The sequence below is a fragment of the Bombyx mori genome, chromosome 18 (assembly GCF_030269925.1).
Source record: "Bombyx mori chromosome 18, ASM3026992v2".
NCBI lineage: Eukaryota > Metazoa > Arthropoda > Insecta > Lepidoptera > Bombycidae > Bombyx > Bombyx mori.
In genome coordinates, this window is record NC_085124.1 from 12,087,757 (window position 1) to 12,110,113 (window position 22,357).

Sequence of the window (22,357 nt, forward strand, 5' to 3'; positions counted from 1 at the left end):
CCACGGTGAAGGAATAACATCGTGTAATAAAAACCAAATCCGCAATATTCTCCGCATTCTCTCTATAACATGTCTTTATTATCTCTCATATGTGTCCGAATGTGGCACGATTCTAACAAACATTTAACTCTAAATTGCGTCCACTTCTGCATGTCTTACCAGTTTCCCTTCGAAAACAATAAGCGAAAAAGGAAACACTTTACATGCTGGCCTTACTGGTGGTAGGACCTCTTGTGAGTCCGCGCGGGTAGGTACCGCTGCCCTGCCTATTTCTGCCGTGAAGCAGTGATGCGTTTCGGAATGAAGGGTAGAGCAGCCGTTGTAACTGAGACTTTAGAACTTATATCTCAAGGGGGGTGGCGCATTTACGTTGTAGATGTCTATGGGCTCCAGTAACCACTTAACACCAGGTGGGCTGTGAGCTCGTCGACCCATCTAAGCAATAAAAAAAAATGCGATGCTTATATCCCATGGTAAACCAATCACATATTTTTTCATTTGCTTGCATACCTGCACAGCGGCTATAAGCGGCTTTTGTCATTAACAATGTTCATAGCCTACATTTCTATGTATGAGCGGATCGTCCTTCGTCAGACATCTTATCTTACCAACTACCAAATAACCGATGATCTTAGTAAATATTCGTATTTTTAAGAGGTTTAATGTAATTTCGCGAAAGTATCAATTTTACTAAAATCTCACAGTAAACTTAATACACGTGCATTAAGCATTTAAGCTTTTTGTGACAATACTATTCGCTCACATTGCACGTTCAAATATTATGTTGATTTAGTTTCAAAGCAAACCTTTTTCCTTCGTTGAAAAAGATATTTCGTAAAATTTAGTCTGCCACAACTTTTTACTATATTATACTGTATTTATTTCTAATTTGAGTAAATAAATGTCTAATTTCTTTTTCTAATAGTTTATTCAAAAAAGTTACTAATAAGAAATATTAAGTAGGTTATTAGAGAGTAAACTGATCTTGAATTGAGATCAAAGTTTGCTTAAAAGCTTTCGAAAATAGATTGGGGACTGGTGGAAAAATAATTACACGGATAAAATTGTTTACATACGAACCTTGATTTTTAGCATCGACATTTAATTAAAGCAGAAAAAAAAATTACCTGAAAGATTTTATCTTACGAAGCGGAAAAGTCAACTGGGAAAATTTCCCGAAGCGTCCTAGATAATTTTTAAGCCGGCCGGCTTTAGGAGCCTCTCATTCGAAATGTCTCCCGAATAACGCATTCACTTAATCTACAGAGGATTTTCCATTACATACAATTTATCTTTATAAATTCAATTTATCCTTAAACAATATATTCACAACAAACATCGATTCAGTTTTAGATTATTACTAGCTGACCCGGCAAACATTGTTTTGCCATATATAAGATTTCTAGGGAATTTCTAGTGTAGAAAAAAAACTAACTTATTGTAAGTGTGTAAGGATGTGGTAAATGAGTGAAAGAGGTATGTAGTGCTGTGAACGATGAGGGAATATATAATAAAAATAACAAAACCTCATTCAACCACATAATACCTCATCATAACAAAAACGTGTCCGAATAAAAAAAAAAATGTTAGGGGTGGACAACCCTAATCACTTAGGGGTATGAAAAATATGATAGTAGCCGATTCTCAGGCTTACTGAATATGCATACAAATTTCATTGATTTGAGTATCGGTCAAGCGGTTTCGGAGGAGTATGGGAACGAACATTGTGACACGAGAATTTTATATATTAGATTCAATGATAAAATTTTCCGATTTAATATTTGAGTTAGCGATAGGTATTTACACGTTTTTATTTTATTTTAAATCTAATATCACAAATACTATCATTTATATCAAAGTTTTTAGAGAAACAATAGCGGTAATGCGATCAAGAGCGAACGATGGTAGAGAAAGCTGCCGCCAGAGAATGCCTTAAGCCTTATCTCATTTTGCACGGGATGTCCGTACGATTCCTCTACCGACTGCAACAAATCTTTAGGGCACGGCAACGTATCTAATGGAATATCTAACAATTTGACGGCATTATTCGTTTTAAATTTATTCCTTTGGCCGTAGTCGTCGTTTCTGTCATAATAATCGTAATTCTCATCGGCCAAGACGTTATCTTTAGCGTTAGTCGCTTCGACGTGGTCGTTGAGATGTCTATCGCTCTCTGGATCCTGGATACACGAGACTTTTTCGAGGGCGTGTCGTAGAGTGCTCTCCTGGGTCTCGTTACGTAAAACGTATATCCAGGACAACCGGCAATTACAGTCGAGCGGATTACCTGAAATTAGAACAATAATTAGATTGCGTGTTTTGGTTTACGTTTTTTTTTTTTTTTCGAACGCGAGCCTTACAATTCAAAAGCGCTAAACATTACGCTTTTATAGTTGTTTCCTTACAATGCCCCTCTGATTTGTAACGCTCTATTGTTTTGTTGTTAATAAAACTAAAGTATAATTGTTATGCAGTCATGAAAAGTGTAGTAGTAGGACCTCTTATAAGTCTGCACGGGTAGGTACCACCACCCCGCCTATTTCTGCCGTGAAGCAGCAATGCGTTTCGGTTTGAAGGGTAGGGTAGCCGTTGTAACTATACTGAGACCTTAGAACTTATATCTCAAGGTGGGTGGCGCATTTACGTTGTAGATGTCTATGGGCTCCAGTGACCACTTAACACCAGATGAGCTATGAGCTCGTTCACCCATCTAAGCAAAAAAAAAAAGATGTGTGGTGTCGTGGGACACCGGATAGAAACGAAGTTCCTTATTATAAAAATATTAATTTTAAGTTCTATTCGAGGTATAAAGAAAATAAAACTGGAGGTTTCGCAACAACCCACGGTCATTCAGTAACGCGCGAACTTATTGTGGTACACTTCATTCACAGCTGTTTGCATAAGAGTTAGTGTATTGCGCAAACGAACGCTCTGAGATCGTGGTCAATGAAGGATAAAAAAATATGTTATTTTTTGTACGTTATTACAAAGTTAAGTCGTACACTGTGTGCATTACTAATTTGTACGTTATTACAAAGTTAAGTCGTAGCACAGTGTACTAATTACTAATAAAAATCTTACGTTACGGACGTTTTTTCCCGGTTAGGGTACCCCTCCGCATCGTCCCATAAGAAACTTCGTTCCAAAAAGCAGGCGGTAATTGTTTTGATTGCACGAACAATAACGGTAAAGTGTAATGCTTAAGTATGGCGGGCACGTTCATGCGATATCACACAGTGCTGATCCATTTTATTTGCATTCGCGCGGCGTCGGGATTATCAGAGAGTAGCCAGCAGCGCAACCTGCCGCGGGGAGATAGTTGGAGCTGGCGTGAACTAAGAAAAATGGCGTTTATCCGAACTTGGCACGTACTGGACACTTATTCTGCGCAAACCAGACCGCCGCTGTGCGGAATTAAGGATATTTCTCTAATCGGAGTTAATTTATTTTTATATTGATCGAGTCGATCGATTCAGTGAATTTTCCACTAAGTTTAGTTTGATTGGGTTTGTCGAAAATGATTTTCATAATAACGCGGCAAAGTTAAATTTTTCCTCGCTCCGTTAATAAAAAAGTCGAAATTTAAAGGCATATTTACCTACAATGTGACTGTAATTAAAAGATTGCATTAAGTAAGCCGATAACATGTAACATTAATTTTAACAGTATAATTGGTAAAGCAGATGTGTTTTAAAGGGAAAAGTATTATTTTAAAATGCAACAAAGCATCAGGTCGTTTTTCGAATGGATGAACGAGCTCAAGGCTCTCTGATATTAAGTGTTAACCCACCTTGAAAGATGAGGACAGAGTCCCATTTGTTATGCAAAACGGCTATCTCACCCCTCAAGCTAGAACTTGATTGGTGACAGCTTTGGGGCAGAAATAGGAGGGTTGGTTGCGCTTACAATATCCACACCATTAGCTATAACTGGTGACTAAATGTATTGATAATAGATTTAGTAGTAAAATGTTCTATTACGTTATCGTTCGTTTGTGGAATTTAAATTCAATAAATTTTCAGTTTCGGATAGCGTGGTATGGACATGTGATGCGTAGAGGGGAGATGCACGTGACTAGGAGATGTATGGAAATGGTAGGGGGGGAAGAAGGCATGGATGGAGTGTGTGAATTACGATATGAGAGAAAGAGGAGTGAGTGTAACGTCTGATAGAAGAGAATGGAATAGAAAAATTCGCTGTGCCGACCTCACCTAGTGGGACAGTGAAGGTCTTGGGTCGCGGGTTCGAATCCCGCCAAAGGAAGATATCTGTATGATAAATATAAAAATATCTTTTCCAGGTATATTAAATATATGTAAGTGTATAATAAAAATCTTACATTTATTTCCGTTATCTTGTACCTGTAACACAAGTTCTTTACGAACTTAGCACGGGACCAGTTAACGTGGCGTGATTGTTAGTAAATATTTATTATTATTATTATTGAAGGAGAATAAATTTTTCAGTGAATTTAAAGTATCTCAATAAACAAAGTCGGTTAAAGTCGGACTAAAATGAACGGGAAGACAAAAGATATCGAGTGGCGTATTCAGTTCTTCGGGACCTACCTATTACGTTCAATGAACGGCTAGCACAGTAAATAACATTATGTAACAAAATCAAATACCCAAAACTTGTAGGATAATTCGAAAGCTTTCATCAGCTCCGAACGGAAAGCGCAGTCCCCGTTTATTTATTTATTTTATTTATTACACTTCATGTAGAATTTACATTGGCGAACTTAATGCCTAAGGCATTCTCTACCAGTCAACCAAAGGTAGTGCAGAGTAAATAGTGGTAGGTGCAATGAAATTTATATTAAGTTAATAATACATACAAAAAAAGTATATATATACATATATACAAAATCACATATACATATACATACATATATACACACATGCATACATATAATAGATTATACAGTATTAAGAGGAATATATTAATAAATTTACTTAACAAATAACTTCATCTCAATAAGTTCATGACGATTCCGCTAACTTTTAGAAACCCGTTTAGAAAACAAATGATACTTTCAACTCACGATGGGTAGTGTTTCACAACAGATATGCCTTTAGCTTGTCTAAACTGGTGGTAGGACCTCTGTGAGTTCGCACGGGTAGGTACCACCACCCTGACTATTTCTGCCGTGAAGCAGTAATGCGTTTCGGTTTGAAGGGTGGGGCAGCCGTTGTAATACTGAGATCTTAGAACATATATCTCAAGGTAGGTGGTGCATTTACGTTGTACTTAACCCCAGGTGGGCTGTGAGCTCGTCCACCCAACAAAGCAATAAAAAAAAATAAAAAATATATATGAAGAACACAATTGTGTAACAACACATTTTGAATAAGCAGCTTAAGTTATCGATCGAGTGATCTTTATTGCTAATAGTCAACATTCGGAGATTAGCTATATTTATTCCTCTTTGATATGTGTGTTTCCGGTTACCATGACATAGGGAGATATCGTATCTAAAAAATAATAATGTTACGTTACAAAGAAAAGAATGTAACAAAGGAAAAAAAAATACTAAGACTAAACTAAACTAAACTAAACTCTCATGTTAGTGGCAGATATTAAATATTTGACGTAATATTATAAGAAATATTTGGTGTTACATTCAATAAGCTATAATTTAAGTCCAGGTTGGCTGTAAATCATGCTTCCTACGTCACAGTCTGGTTTGCGCTAGCGGGTTCACCGCTGAATCCATAATAAGTTTCTGAATACAATTTCGCTATGTAATTTTAAATTTTTAACACCACGCTCATACTTATCTACGTTCTTTTGTTTTATTTATGATTAGGTGACCCGAAATAAATAAATGGATAAATAAAAACAATGTTTTCGTTTATAGTTTAAAAAAATTTAAGGATTTATTCCTATTTACTGGTGGTAGGACCTCTTCTGGGTCCGCACGGGTAGGTACTACGACACCGTCTATTTCTGCCGTGAAGCAGTAATGCGTTTCGGCTTAAAGGGTGGGGCAGCCGTTGTAACTATTCTTGAGACCTTAGAACTTATATCTCAAGGTGGGTGGCGCATTTACGTTATAGATGGGCTCCAGTAACTACTTAATTACCAGGTTAATACCAATAATAGTTATTCTTTCCCGTAGTCAAATCGGTCCGGAAGAGTAATAAGTTATTATTTAAAAAAACGCTGTATATCTTAAGATAAGCTACACGCTAATAAATTGCAGGCTCAAGTGCCCATATTTCTACATCAATGAAAACGGATAGAATACGAAAATAGTCGTCTTTTGTTTTCATTTCATTTCACTCCGATTGGTACACCCAATTAGTTAGTCTAGACTAACTTATTTATCTTCTAATTATCTATTTCTCAATTTCGTCCGCGACTGTCCAATTTATCTCATTTTAAGACTCCTCATTGTAGTAAACCAGAGTTAGGGCAGAGAACATTATTAATAAGAGCATTCGTCGTGGCCTAAAGGATAAGACGTCCGGTGCATTCGTATGTAGCGATGCACCGGCGTTCGAATCCCGCAAGCGGGTACCAATTTTTCTAATGAAATACGTACTCAACAAATGTTCACGATTGACTTCCACGGTGAAGGAATAACATCGTGTAATAAAAACCAAACCCGCAAAATTATAATTTGCGTAATCACTGGTGGTAGGACCTCTTGTGAGTCCGCACGGGTAGGTACCACCACCCCGCCTATTTCCGCCGTGAAGCAGTAATGCGTTTCGGTTCGAAGGGTGGGGTAGCCGTTGTAACTATACTGAGACCTTAGAACTTATATCTCGAGGTGGGTGGCGCATTTACGTTGTAGATGTCTATGGGCTCCAGTAACCACTTAACACCAGGTGGGCTGTGAGCTCGTCCATCCACCTAAGCAATAAAAAAATAAAAAAAAAATTTAAATTCTAACGGAATCTATATATTAATACGTGACGCAAAAACTTTGTATCCCTTTTTACAAAAATTGCGCGGACGGAGGAGTATGAAATTTTCCACACTTATAGAGAATATAGAGAAGAAGCGCACAATGCTAATATTTTTTTAAAATAATGCATAAAAGATACATTAAATCAATAAAGAAAACATTACTAACACCACATACCATGTATTTGACGCACACACACATACATACTATTTACTGTCAAACTTTTGTTCTTGACGTCTGTGGTTAAATTGAGAATAGATTAAATATTGTTTGTCTTTATTAATATATTTTTATAGTGTAGCCTCAGCGAAATTTGTGATTATAGTATGTGTACAAACTTACAATTCCAATTAATTATAGTCGAATTTCGACTACTGTGGACCTCTAGTTCTTGTTAAAACGTAATTGAGGCTTGCCTTTATATAAGTTTCAAGAAAATTTCAGGTCACGGGCGTCCTTTAGTTCGAATAAATTTATTCCTTGGAAGCGCACTCTGTCAAACACAAGTTTCGAGGGGTCTAATTCACTTATTTAATATAAGGAGAAAATTAATATTATCTGATATCGCTCATCGCGTTTTCTGTGTAGGGTTGAACGGAAATATTCAACTGCAATACCGTTCGTAATAAATTGAATTAGCCGGGAACGCTGTAATTAAATTATCTAATTTCCAAGCTTTAATTTTATGTTCACTCGATTGGTGAAGTTTTATGGAAGCTTACCGTTTTTCAAGTGATTCAATTAGTTTCGCGGTTTTTGTTCCTCTTAATTCGTTGCCACTTGGCTATGTATAATCTACATATTTTTATAGTTTTTATGTTTTGAACAAATTTCTTTTGTCTATTAAAATAGTAAATATTATGTGTGTAAAGAAATACGTCTTCAGAAGAAATAATTCAATCTTACACAGTATTATAAATAATATTGTTTAAAATATAAATTTAAATAGAGATATTAAGGACTTTGGATGTTGTTTTCGTATTTATTTAAGTATAATACTTTTAATTTAATATTGTCAAGAAATTCGTATTTATATTAAATACAGGAAAGGCAGTTAGGTATTTTATTGTCTGAAGTATTGGATATCACTATATGACACTAAACCTTTTATTCAACATTTTAAATTATGGAATGTGCATTCTATATACAGAATTCGTTTTATTGTATTGTGTTATGTATACAAAAAACGCAAAACGTTTCCAACAACAAAGAAATTACAGCAAACGCAAACAAAAAAAAAAAAAAACAATATAGACTTGTAACATATTGCAAAAAGCGAGACAAACGCGACTCGATGAAAGTACAATTTTTCAGAACAACGCGCGTAACAGTCGTGAATAATCAAATGAGTATTGTGTAGGAAACAAAACGCGTTACAAACAGCGTAGGCATGTGGAAATAAAAACGGCTACTCCTCGACGAGAATGAGGGAGGGGAATTTTATCGGTCTCCTCAACAAAATATAGGTGCAGTCGTAGCGTACCGAACACGTGATTTATCGGCAATGTGCGCGAGATATAAACCGATTATTATACGTATCGAGTACCGGAATATCGAGTTTATCGACATATTAGCGTCGTTTGCAACCGACTCGGGATCCTTGACGGAGCCGAGGGCTTTGCACACATCGTTAGGCCATTGTTTGTACAATATCGAATTTGCTGAAATGTCTTCGGCTTCAGAGCCTCCCCTGACATGTGAATTCCGGTCTAACATTACTACGTATTCAAAATGTTATTGTTCAATTCATGTGTTTTCATAAAGGTAGCGTTGGGTTATTAGAAAAACTTTTAGATCGTTATTTCTTATGACCATGTTGTTTCTTTATATTAATATGATGATAGTCTTATCTTGTTTTCCATGGGAATATGTTTCGTAGGAAATAGTTTTGTAATTATATGTTTCCTTGCGGCTCTGATTGTTAATTTTATTTTTCAGTTTAAATGAATTTTTATATTTTAGATTTATTAATCGGAAATTATTAATTTCGATCGATGGAGAATATGTAGATTTCATATTTATAACATCTTAGTAGCAGCGTTATTAGTACATTTCATAGATGACCAAGGGCAACGCCAAAGACGAAATTGTAGTCCATTAAATTCAGAGTGATCACGACCGCCTACGAATGACGGTACAGTCACGATCGTACCTATAATAGAACTAAGGGGAATATAAACAATAGGGAAAATATACTATGAAAACGTGGGCTGCGTTTAACTTAGACAAACGTATTTTTCTGATTATTTTCTGAATAATAGCACTAACGCAAACATTTATATACTGCACCATCTTGAATTGGACTACGGAACTTATATGGAAATTTTTTTATTACCTAAATTTCGATAAACTGCTAATATGAATACATCTTTTTTTTTTTATTGCTTAGATGGGTGGACGAGCTCACAGCCCACCTGATGTTAAGTGGTTACTGGAGCCCATAGACATCTACAACGTAAATGCGCCACCCACCTTGAGATATAAGTTCTAAGGTTTCGAGTATAGTTACAACGGCTGCCCCACCGTTCAAACCGAAACGCATTACTGCTTCACGGCAGAAATAGGCAGGGTGGTGGTACCCACCCGCGCGGACTCACAAGAGGTCCTACTACCAGTAATTACGCAAATTATAATTTTGCGGGTTTCATTTTTATTACACGATGTTATTCCTTCACCGTGGAAGTCAATCGTGAAGATTTGTTGAGTACGTATTTCATTAGAAAAATTGGTACCTGCCTGAGATTCGAACACCGGTGTATCGCTCAACACGAATGCACCGGACGTCTTATCCGTTAGGCCACGACGACTTCAAACATCTGCTATGCTATATACGTTGAAATATCAAAATCATATCACACGTGCCCCATATATTTTAGCACATGCATTTTCCAATTTGCACATGCAATAGCTGGTACAGCTTAACAAATCCATCTCACACGACTCCCTCTTTAGATTTGAGTTGGACAAAAACGAATTTACATATCAATGACGTGAAAGTATTTATTAGCATCGTTCAAATACCTTTCTACTTGCAGGGTAATACTTAGTATGATTGATTGAATACGCTTCATATTTCTGTGAAGGCTCTTTGTACTTTGATTGATAAATAGCTGCGATTCTATTTACCTATGCAACGAAGTATAAATTATTTGCAGTTGTTTTCATTTTGTTTAGGGCAACCCTAAACATAATTTTTTTTAAGATGGTTTTTAAATCTGGGAACACAATAATAAGTATGGCAACACAGTTAGTTGCAGTTGCACGAAAAATTCTGGTTGTACGTGCACGTGTTTTACATCAAGAAATAAAAGTCCTTCGCACTTAATCTAGTTTTTATTGGAGCTGGTGGTAGGACTTCTTGTGAGTCCGCGCGGGTAGGTACCATCACCCTGCCTATTTCTGCCGTGAAGCAGTAATGCGTTTCGGTTTGAAGGGTGGAGCAGCCATTGTAAGTATACTTGAGACCTTAGAACTGATATCTCAAGGTGGGTGGCGCATTTACGTTGTAAATCTCTATGGGCTCCAGTAACCACTTAACACCAGGTGGGCTGTAAAGAAAAAAAAAGCTAGCACACAAAGATCACTCCACGCTCTAATCACATTTAACTGCACACGTTGAATTACTTGTGTCCGGTACTAACAGGGCCGCAGGCTACGGTCTGTGCTGCTATTAATTGTGACCTAGAACTTGGCCTTCTCAAACTACCACTGCAATTTCTCCAAAGTCGGTCCACGATAGATCAAATATATCAAGTCTTCACCATATTTTTGTAATATAAATTCTTCTATTGCTCTCTCTAAAGTTTAGCACCATTACTGTGAGCCATTCCACATGTAATTCCCCTAAAAGTATTTCAGATATGAACGTCTTATAGCCTTATTAACTTATATAGGCTGCTATACTTAGCAGCCTATACTTAGCCAATAATATACAGTACTGTACAGTGTGCACGTGTCCATAACAATGTATACTGTACGATATTGTTGTGCTATGAGCTACATACTATGTGCTATTATATTATAGCGTAGTCTGAAAACGGCTTAGCTGCTTGGGTTCTTTTGTCCATTTCTCGCATTTACCTACGCTTAAGACCATGGCTTTTAAACTTTATAAATATAAATATTTACTAACAATCACGCCACGTTAACTAGTCCTGTGATAAGTTCGTAAAGAACTTGTGTTACAGGTACCAGATAACGGATATAAATGTAAGATTTTTATTATACACATACATATATTTAATAGACATCCATAACCCTGGAAAAAACATTTATATTTATTATACAAATATCTTCCCTTGGCGGGATTCGAACCCGCGACCCCCTTGTGTAGTGACCATCACTACACCAGACGGCCGTTTTGGCCGGCTTGGTTCGTCGTGCGCTTTAGTGTTAGTAGCTATTCTCCCGTACCACGGCCGTCGTGAAATTATGTTAGTGACGTCACTCATTCCTGGATGGTGTGGTTGTAAGGGGTTGATGCGCTTACATTTTCAAGCAAAGCGAAGTTAAGTATACCAAGCGTAGTATGTACTCAATTGCAAAGTGCCGGTATGCGCAATGGAACCACGGTTCGATGAGTACTTCGGGGTATATTAACAACTTCCGATATATTTTTACTGCAATCAGTCTTGCGTTCTGATAAGCATATTATTCTGAGAAAATGTTCATTATTAGCATTGGCGTGACCCGTGAGCCCGACTGCTCATCTTGCGTAAAAAAAAGCTACCTTGACAGCAAATTTAATGGAAAAGCTTAAATATTTTTACCTTCATCTGAGACATTTAAAATTTATTATCTAAAACATTCATTTTACATGTCAGGACGTAACTAGATTCATTCGTTTAGTTTGATACTATGCATGATTACGTGGAACGACCCAGCTTTCTTGAACGTAATGGATAGTCTGTCAGAGGACCACTAATTTATGGTTCAGAGGTGAAGCAAGATGGTCACAGATTCGGCCAGTTTGATTTCGGAGGTTTGCGAAAATTCATCGGCGCTTCGCCCGAAAAGGGTTCCAGTATTGACAACGCGTAACAAGGGTACAAATATTCTGTTCAAGCTTTGTTTTTTCAGCTTTTCGTGTCATGTAGAGCTTTATTTAAGTGGTTTTATTCAGATTAACTCAATTTTTTTTGAAACTGACTTTGTTTACGAGACGCTTTTATTTATTTATTTTTTAATGCAGAATCACCGTCACTGACGAACGAACGCTATTTATTTAATAATTACAATTTTCTTTTGCAAAAATAAAATTTGAAATTGAAGTAATCTCTACGATAAACTTGCTGTTTACTTAAGAAAAAACTTTCTTTACAATCTAAATGATTTCACGAAAATAGCTTGTTTTAAAGAGACCTAAGGTATTCATTACACGTCAGTAATTTTTGGGGCATAGCTTTTTTTTTCTTCCTTTTTTATTGCTTAGATGAGTGGACGAGCTCATAGCCCACCTGTTGTTAAGTTGTTACTGGTGCCCATAGACATCTATAACGTAAATACGCCCACCCACCTTGAGATATAAGTTCTAAGGTCTCAAGTATAGTTACAATGGCTGCCCCACCCTTCAAACCGAAACGCATTACTGCTTCACGGCAGAAATAGGCGGGGTGGTGATACCTACCCGCGCAAATTCACAACAGGTCCTACCGCCACCAGTAATTACGCAAGTTATAAATTTGCGGGTTTGATTTTTATTACACGATGTTATTCCTTCACCGTGGAAGTCAAACGTGAACATTTGTTGAGTACGTATTTCATTAGAAAAATTGGTATCCGCCTCAGATTCGAACACCGGTGCATCGCTCACGGACGTCTTATCCTTTAGGCCACGACGACATCACAGCATTCCTAAGCCAGGGAAGTAGCCCTGAGAGGCTAAGCCAGCATGGTCTAACAAGTAGATGAGCTCTCAGGGCTCTAACCTGGGGGCGTTGCTAACACTAACTCTAGCAATGGCAGGTTTTCGCAGAATCTACCACCGGGTCCGAAACGCGACTCTCCGAGAAAACCCGGCGAGAAACTCAGTGGGCTGTGGCTATGGGAGGGGCATAGTTAAGCCGTTAGTCGCTACTGCTCAAAGACCTTTTTAAACCTCGTTTGAAGGGGAGGTCGTAGCGTTCGGTGAGCATTGGGGAAGGGGGGTCAGTTCCAGAGCCAGATAATTAATTAGCTACGACCTCTGAAAATGCTTTGTCAATGAGCACAATGGTTCCTGGTAACACAGATAAACTGTTCCAATAGTAGGTGGCGTAATAAATAGAAGAAAGGTAACTTCCTTATATTCCTTAGCGTAATTCCATGGAGTGGTATAATAAAATGAGAAAATCGAAGAGCCTCCATAAAATGTTGTAGATGTATATTAAGATCCATTTTGTTTAGTATTCGTATAAAAGGTTAGATATTTATAGGGTTGTCCCACGCAATCGTGGTTTATATCACATAAACTAGTAAATTTAGTGATTCTTTTTTTGTTCTACCTATTTTCAATGCTGTCGATGTGTAAACCAAACGATCCAAGTAGGATCAACTCACTGCGTGTTCTCCTTCCACCTCACGCACGTCCTCTCGGGACACGGCTGGTTCGGGAGTTACCTATGGAAGGTCTGCAAGAGAGAGCCGCATCCGGGCTGCCACCAGTGCGGGCATTTGGACGATGACGCTCAGCACACGCTTGAAGTGTCACCGCGTTGAGATCACTCGCGGCTAGTTCTCGAGTTCTCTTCTTTCTTAGTCGCCCGCATGTTAGAAGACCAGAGTTCCTGGGAGGCTACGATAGGTTTTGCGACCTGGTCATGCGCCCCGTGAGGCTGAGGAACGCAAAAGAGAGTGAGATCCCTCTCGGCTCCTCAGTGAAGAAAGCGAAGTAAACGGCGCAGGCGCGAAGGCCCCGTTCAGCTCCCGTAGGGGCAGACGGATGTCGGTCCAGTGGTGAGGCGGTCGCAAGGTGGCTCTTATATGCCGCTCACGGTGTGTCTCCTTAGATGACGTCCTGCGATTCCAATTCCGATTCCGATCCGGTAGTAGATTCATTCGCGAAGCAATTGCTCTTGAGTTGTTAGGTCTCCTTCGGAGGCGCTCGGGCAGCTGCTAGCTGAGCCCCCCTCCTGGCTGAGCCTTTGCTCGCCCATCTGTTCTGGTGAAACTGGAAAGGTCTCCGGGCCACTAGTAATCCTTCAATCATAAAATAAAACGACGTCTTGCGGGATCTTCCCGGAGATGAAATTTTGTCCTATTATCAGAATGGGTATCGGCGAAGGCGATGGGGCTTAGTCGATAGTCTGAATTGCGGGGTGGGTCTTGCGTAGCCCACGACACGCAGTGCTTCTTGAGGCGTAGTCTTTTAGAAGAAATTAGAAGAAGATACCTCAGTCTTACTCTTCTCCCTCTTCTTCTCTGGAGGCGCCGGAGTCCGACATAACCTGGTCTATTACCTCCCTCGATCGGGTATCGGTAAGCCTATTCCCAAGCGTTAAAAGGATCAACTGTAGACTGTAGCTCACGGAACTATTTAGGTAATAGCTTGTACATACTTTGTAATTGATTAAAATGATGATTAAATTATCTAATATCGTCAATTTAATTCCATTTGATATTCAAAGTAAAATTATGATTAAAGACACGCTACCACCACGCCTTTCTACATAGATTGGCTTACCGGCTTTATTGTGCTTCAGGGATACACAAACATTTGTGTTCACAAAAAAAAGGATTCATTATCAGTGCGATTCCTTGTTAATTCGACAGATCGTTTTAGTGAGGCAAATAAAAAGGGAAAGTGAAGGGAAAAGATTAGCAAACGCGTTCATACATACTATTTTATACGAGTATGCGCGTGAACTTTCATAACAATAATCACATGTTTTTTAGAATTGATATACACATAAGTTTTGTTATTAATTAGCTAACTCGGCAGACTTTATAGTGCCTCAATCGATAAATAAAAAACCTAAACTTGTGTATAAAATAAACTTAAAACAAACACAAGGAATCTGTCCGACGGGGGACACATCAAAGGATAAACTAAATTGTTCTTTTTATTTAATTCCGAGCATTTTAAATTTATCCTTTATCAATTTATTATTATTAACCTTTTAAACTTTCCCTGGACTTCCATAAATAATTCAAGACCAAAATTAGCCAAATCGGTCCAGCCGCTCTCGAGTTTTAGCGAGACTAACGAACAGCAATTCATTTTTATATATGAGTCCTCTATTATCAAAGGTGGAAATCTGTGCATTTGGACAAAAAAATGTTATTGATATGTCAATACAGATTGATTTGAATATAATCGTCTCCTTCAAAGAATACGGTTCAAAACCTGCATTAAATAAAGTATTAACTTAACCTGTTATTTATCTAAGATGTCGTTCAGAAGAGTTTTGTGACTGTCAATGGAATACAAAGTCAATAATTTGTTTTTCTGATTTACCAATAATTGTCCAAAAGTCACATTGCCGGCTTTGATAATAGTCGACTCATATATAGATAGAAGATAGATTTGAATGTAACTTCATTAAACTTACCCAATCTAACTTGTTTTAACATATATAAATTCACGAAGGTGCAAAATGTCTTAAGATATCGTGTCTAGAGGAGCCGGTACTAAAGTCACGAAGGCCGAAAAATTGTTTCCTGCACGTAAGTAGAAAATAATTTTTATACTATAATCTTCAATGCTTCTAGAATGTTGTTAATTGTAAATTTAAATAAAACGTTATAGAGTCAATGAATTTTTAGTTAAATAAGGCAATTTGCGTCACACAATCACATGTTGATCTGTATGATTTCCTATTCTCAATGTAGCTACGGATTGCGGATTTAAAATCTTGTCACAAAGCAAAACGCAAAAGGCAAATAATATCACGTCGACAATCCTCTCCGAACGGATCAAAAAGACCGTTCACATTGATTTTTTGTCACTGACAGAGAAATTTATAGCAACATTGATCCCTCCATTACCCATAAATCCCCCATACGTCATAGTATCTTTGTAGGGTGCAAATTGAATCCGTTTTATTACAGGAAAGAAACTATAAAACTCAGTAAATCGATCCACTTTATTTGTAAAGTATTGATGCGCTGGAAACAGAGGACGCGGAAGGAAGAACGGATAAAAGATAAAATAAAATAGGACGCTTTTTTGTTTCATTAAATCCCGGCAACAAGAAATCTCATCGTTTTTTTTTTGTTTTTTTTTCATTGCTTAGATGGGTGGACGAGCTCACAGCCCACCTTTTGTTAAGTGGTTACTGGAGCCCATAGACATCCACATCGGAAATACGCCACCCACCTTGAAATATAAGTTCTAAGGTCTCAAGTATAGTCACAATGGCTGCCCCGCCCTTCAAACCGAAACTCATTACTGCTTCACGGCAGAAATAGCCAGAGTGGTGGAACCTATCCGAGCGGACTCACAAGAGGTCCTACAACCAGTAAAAAGATACATACATACATACATAAATGAGCTTAGATTTATTATTGTCTTTCATTTGAGTCATTTTTCTATTGTCATTATAGGAAGAAAAGCATATGTTCACCTAACAGTGAATGATCACCATCGCTTAGGGGCACCAGCAAACCGTTGTTTATTCACGAGCAAAAAAGCTTCTAGAATGAAATCTGCTATTGATTGATCTAAAAGAGTAGCATTAGTAGATGAGCAACTTATAAGCTGACCACATGAAATTGCGAAAGACTACCTCGTGGCAGTAATAGGCTCTACCACCGGTAATAATGGAAATTTAATTTTTTTTCAGATTGAGTTTTTACTACACGACTTTTTTCCTTGACCGTGGAAGTTTTTCGTGAGGACACACGTTATGTACGTATTTCATTACAGTTATTGGTATCCGGTAACTTATCAATGTAGCCGCATTGCTTGCTGGTAAATTGCGCGTTTTTTTTTCTTTAGAGCGCAATGACTTTTGATTATTTTCAAAAAAGACTATCAACAGGGTGATACAGCGTATTTAACATGAGGCTACAGTCTTATTTTTACAAAAATAGGTTGGATCGAGTCATTGATTCTATTGCTGTCAGTTAATTGATTTAAATTACGAATAATATGACCGTAATATATTTACATAAAATTCCGTGTTTGGTTTATTATATAAGTATGTTTTTCCGGAAATATTCACATAGTTTTGCTCTGTCAGATAACAATTACTAATAACAGTAGTCATTAAATGAAATGTGTTTGGATCAGGACTAACAATAGCCATTGCCAATATTCCCACTGATCGTATTTGCCTTGAGTAATGTAAGCGAATTGGCTCTCCCTGTAATAGTTCATTCTAAATGGGCCGGATGTGGGTGAATGCTTTTGTTATTTCAGATTTAAAGTCAAACGTTTGAAAGCGCAGCCAAAATTGTTGTGTATTTGCCAAATTATTTAGGTTTATACATGAATAGGTGTTGATTGCCATTTCTTTTAATAATATCGGTGGGGATTTTTTTAAATATAAATTCACCTTGATTATTTTTCTGGAATTTTCTAAAGAACACGCATTTAGCTACAACACTTACACTAATAAGAAATACGATAAAAGATTCGTGTATCTTATTAAAGCCCTCAAAATTAATTAATTTGCGTTATTACTCGTGATAGGACACATTGTGAGTTTGCAAAGTGAGATACTATGATTTGATAATTTCGGTCGCGTAGACATCACGCGTTACAGTCTGAAGAGAAGTTCACGCCAATTACATAATCTATATATTAATACGTGAAGTAAAAACTTTGTACCTTTTTTTACGAAAATTGCGGGGACGGAGGAGTATGAAATTTTCCACACTTATAGAGAATATAGAGAAGGAGTCCAGATTGCTAATATTTTTTTGTAAATTATGCATTATAAATACATTAAATCGATAAAAAAAAACATTACACACTCTACCACATATTTGACACACACACACACACGCGCGCACATATGCTCTTTGTTTATTGTCAAACTTTTGCTATAGCTTAAAGTCTGTGGTCAAATTGAGAATATATATTGAATATTGTTTGTTAATATTTGTCTATATTTGTAGTATTGGCGAAATTTGTGATTATAGAAGTATAAATAGTCTGTAACAATAGAATCATAATAGTGTACAAATTTATAATTTCAATTAATTATAGTCGAATTTCGACTAGCAGGGCATCACTAGTAAATGAGAATTATACCTCATATCTTAAGGTACGGCAATAACGTTGAAAACTCTATAGATTTATTTAACCATTTCATGCATCTGTCGGTAGACGGGACCTTGTTGTAGACAACAATAAAAATTCAATGTTCAGGAGTTCGTTTATGACTTTTTTGAACTAAGCTCGACGATGTTATCGCAATGTTAGTTTAAGAGTTTTTTTTTTATTGCTTACATGGATGGACGAGCTCACAGCCCACCTGGTGTTAAGTGGTTACTGGAGCCCATAGACATCTACAACGTAAATGCGCCACCCACCTCGAGATATAAGTTCTAAGATCTCAGTATAGTTACAACGGCTACCCCACCTTTCGAACCGAAACGCGTTACTGCTTCACGGTAGAAATAGACGGGGCGGTGGTACCTACCCGTGCGGACTCCCAAGAGGTCCTACCACCAGTGATTATGCAAATTATAATTTTGCGGGTTTGATTTTTATTACACGATGTTATTCCTTCACCGTGGAAGTCAATCGTGAACATTTGTTGAGTACGTATTTCATGAGACCCGCCTGCGGGATTCGAACACCGGTGCATCGCTACATACGAATGCTCCGAACGTCTTATCCTTTAGGCCACAACGACTTCGAACTATGCAAAGATTATATATTAAAATCACTTAAGCTAAACTGAACATAAGCCATACACTATTACGTAACATATTCTGGAACATTACGTGAACAGTATATTGAGGTTTCGACGAAAAGGGTAACATGACGCCCGGACAACAACTTATTCTGTACAAAGCACAGGTTCCGCCTAGCGCGCAGAACTTTTCCAATCTTTGGGCCGGCGCTTCTAAGTAATAGCTACTTCTCTATGACTTCACAGAGAAAGAGGCCATTCGGATGGTCAATAATTCTGATCTTAGTGCTTGATTAGAAACCAGAAGAATTTTCGTTCTCTCTCTCTCTCTCTCTGAAGGTTTTTTTGGAGAACGGGTGTGGTATCTTAGTAGAGGCAGTTCTTTAGTTGCTCTTGGTTGACGTACCAGCCCAATTAACAACGCGTTTGCGTATTAATTGGACAATTATGTTCGTCAGCAAATGCTTGTTAAATAAATTCACGAAAAAATACAAAAGGGACCTACACTTCTAGCTATCCAACGGAAGATCGAACGATACGGAAAAGGGACTAAAGGTTCTAACAGCGACCATGGTAGACTATCCACTTCGACTGTTCCAATTAGTAGCTATAACGCGTGGGCATTGTATAAAGAGATGTCTCTAGAAAAGCGCCGGCAATTTAACTCAAAGTCCGCAAACTTAATTTCTTTTTGAAACAAAAAATATTTTAATTGTAGTGCTTACCTAAAGCGTTCTAATTCTATTTTAACTTTTGTAATTAGAGGTAGTTAAGCATTCACAAATATGTTTTAGTTCGAGTTTTTGATCTTGTTCTATTTAGAAAAAAAATTTTAGACTCTTTTAGAAAATCAGCTCACGGAAGTATTTAGATAAGACTTCAAATTCACAAAAAGACCTTTTAAATAATTTTGCTTCTAGAAATCGGTCTAGGTAAAACTGTACACTAATTTAGGTCTCATATGATACTATGAAGTTAGTGTATGCTGTTACTGCAACCTGGAGACGTCATTCAAAGATTAATTTCCTTGGCAAAAATGTCCACCCTTCAAACTCGAACACAATTTTGCTTCATGTTAATTTTTATCAGGATATAGAATTGTACGAATTCAAATCATGTCTATTACCAGATATTTGTCCAAAACATTGTTTTTTTTTATTCCTTAGATGGGGACGAACTCACAGCCCACCTGATATTAAGTGGTTACTGAAGCCCATAGACATCTACAACGTAAATGTGTCACCCACCTTGTGATATAAGTTCTATAGTATAGTTACAACGGCTGCCTCACCCTGTATAATGAAACACATTACTGCTTCACGGCAGAAGTAGGCGGGGTGGTGGTACCCACCCGTGCAGACTCACAAGAGGTCCTACCACCAGTCAATGGTTTATATTAAAATGGTTTCATTCTCCTTAAGTCATAATAAACTGTAAGAAGTAAGGTCTATCTATCTATCTACGTATAAACAATGAAAATAATGAGTAATACACAATTAAATATTGAGCGGTATAAACGAACGTTATAAGTTATAGTTTGAGTATTGCAACTCACCCTCTAAGTAGACTGCAGCCGAACTTGATTTAACATTCTCGACCAGTGGTCGAATCGCCTCGTAAGATATCGTTTCCAACAGATTATTTCTTAAATCCAACACTACCAGACTCCGCATATCTTCGAGAGCGTCCTCGTAAAATGTCGTCAACCTATTCCCCGATAGCCACAATTTTCTCAATTGAGCCAGACCGCCAAAAGCTCTCTCCGATATGTATTCTATAGCATTGTTATCGAGCATCAGCTCTTTCAGGCCCCACAGTTCAGTGAACGCCAAATTTCCGATCATCGTTAACTTATTGTGTCTCAAGTTCAATTTCGAGAGGTTTTCCAGTCCCTCGAACATCTCCCGCGTCACTACTGATATGTAGTTGTAATCTAGTCTTAATTCTATTAAGTTGTTCAGGTGTTTGAAGCAGCCTTCGTGTATCAAACTAATGTTATTGTTCGACAAGTGGAGTATGTGTAAATTCGGTAGGTTGTAGAACGATTCTCGTTTCAATTCCTCTATTTGATTGTCATCCAAACTCAGGTTTGACAGCATCATCAGCCGCGAGAAAGCGTGCTTCTCGAGTTTCGTTATCTTCGTTGATTTCAATACAATCTGTCGTAATGTTGATGAATTTGTGAAAGCGTACGGTGGAATACGTTTGATAGTACCGAACTGTATGGTTACATGTTTTAGTTTATCTAATCTGACAATGGCTTTCGCTGGAATAAAGGTGAGAGCGTCATCAGATCTAGCGTTGAAGATAAGATGCTCCAATTCGCTTTGTGAGGAAAAATTAGGCCATATTGGATCATCTTCAGTTATTCCGCCTCCAAACACCCAGCAGTCGGCTCGAGTGGCCATTTTAGGTTTGTTGTTATCGCAGTAGCAATGCACTTTGGATCTGCGGTCTTCTATATCACAGATGTTAACAAACATGGGCACGTGAAAGTACCTTCTATCTATTCTGGGCTTGGTATCATTCTTACTTTCGGTAACAGTAAGCTTAACAGTCATCACGGAAGCTATGATGATCAGGTACTTGGTGACTTGTTCCATTATTTCTTAAATTTATACCTGCAACAAAGAAACAAAACCGAGTAAGTCTAAATTCATATACACAGTCGTAATATTTGTGTGGAAGAACATTTAGTATTTTCGCATTTTGAGATTGCTATTGTAATACTTCGGTGGACCTTAATTTCGAAGGCATCGTGGCTTGACAGGTGTCTCAATGTCTTGTAAGTTGGACATGACACGTAATTATTTCAAACTTGTCCAATTTGTTAGCGTGAAAATAGATATTTCGAGGGCGTCCCGCAGTTGCGTGACAGCTTCGCCCCGAACTATTCACAAAAGTCAAAGTGGAATAGACAAGATGCTAAAGTTCACTATATAAAAGATCTACTTAATGTCTGAAGTTTTCAGCAAACTATCACAACCATTTTTCAAGCTCTAATGATTCTTTTGACGTTATTCTTGGTGAACGATAAAAATATCGTGGCTGGTAGCTTAATAGTCGTTATTTTAACAGCTTTTCTATGTTTTATTACTACAAATGGTATTATTTTTTAGTGCCTTTGTTTGATTTCTTTAGCTTACAAAGAAAAATAAATGTGTACTGTTTTAACATTAATTTAAGTAGAAGCGGTCTACAATAAAACATTCTAAGGATTAATTGCTCTACGTGACCAAAAAATAAAAGATTACCTTGATCTAAAAAAATAATTATGAAAACATTTTTATCTAGTGTAATATTTTTCGGAGTTTAACCCCAGAAGTCTGTTTTTCCACCCTTCTGATGTATGACCCTCATAAATATTCGTAAGCGTACATTTTCACACATATTCGAGTCACGAAATGCTTAAAAATTAGCCTCCATTAATTAGTTTTAACCTAATTAACCGAAATGTTTTGTATCCGTTTACATGAGCCGTAATATAAATGTTAATATGACTTGAAATAAAAAAAATTCACTAAATTTAGTTCATTTTAACGGCTTTTAGTTTTAACGGCCGTCTGGTGTAGTGGTAAGTGACATGGTCACTACACAAGGGGGTCGCGGGTTCGAATCCCGCCAAGGGAAGATATTTGTATGATAAATATAAATGTAT

At 37.4% G+C, this 22,357-nt stretch overlaps 1 protein-coding gene across 1 annotated transcript in view; it reads right to left on the reverse strand.

The window, feature by feature from the left end:
• Positions 1 to 965: 965 nt before the first annotated feature.
• Positions 966 to 22,357, reverse strand: part of LOC101739410 (connectin) — a 72,790-nt gene continuing 51,398 nt past the window's right edge. Inside the window, exons 2-3 of the mRNA XM_004928389.4 lie at positions 20,255 to 21,320; positions 966 to 2,287 (exon numbers count right to left, since the gene is read on the reverse strand). Of these exons, the coding sequence (XP_004928446.1) occupies positions 1,863 to 2,287; positions 20,255 to 21,302 (1,473 nt within the window). The 5' untranslated portion in view covers positions 21,303 to 21,320 and the 3' untranslated portion in view covers positions 966 to 1,862. The remainder of the gene's footprint in view (positions 2,288 to 20,254; positions 21,321 to 22,357) is intronic.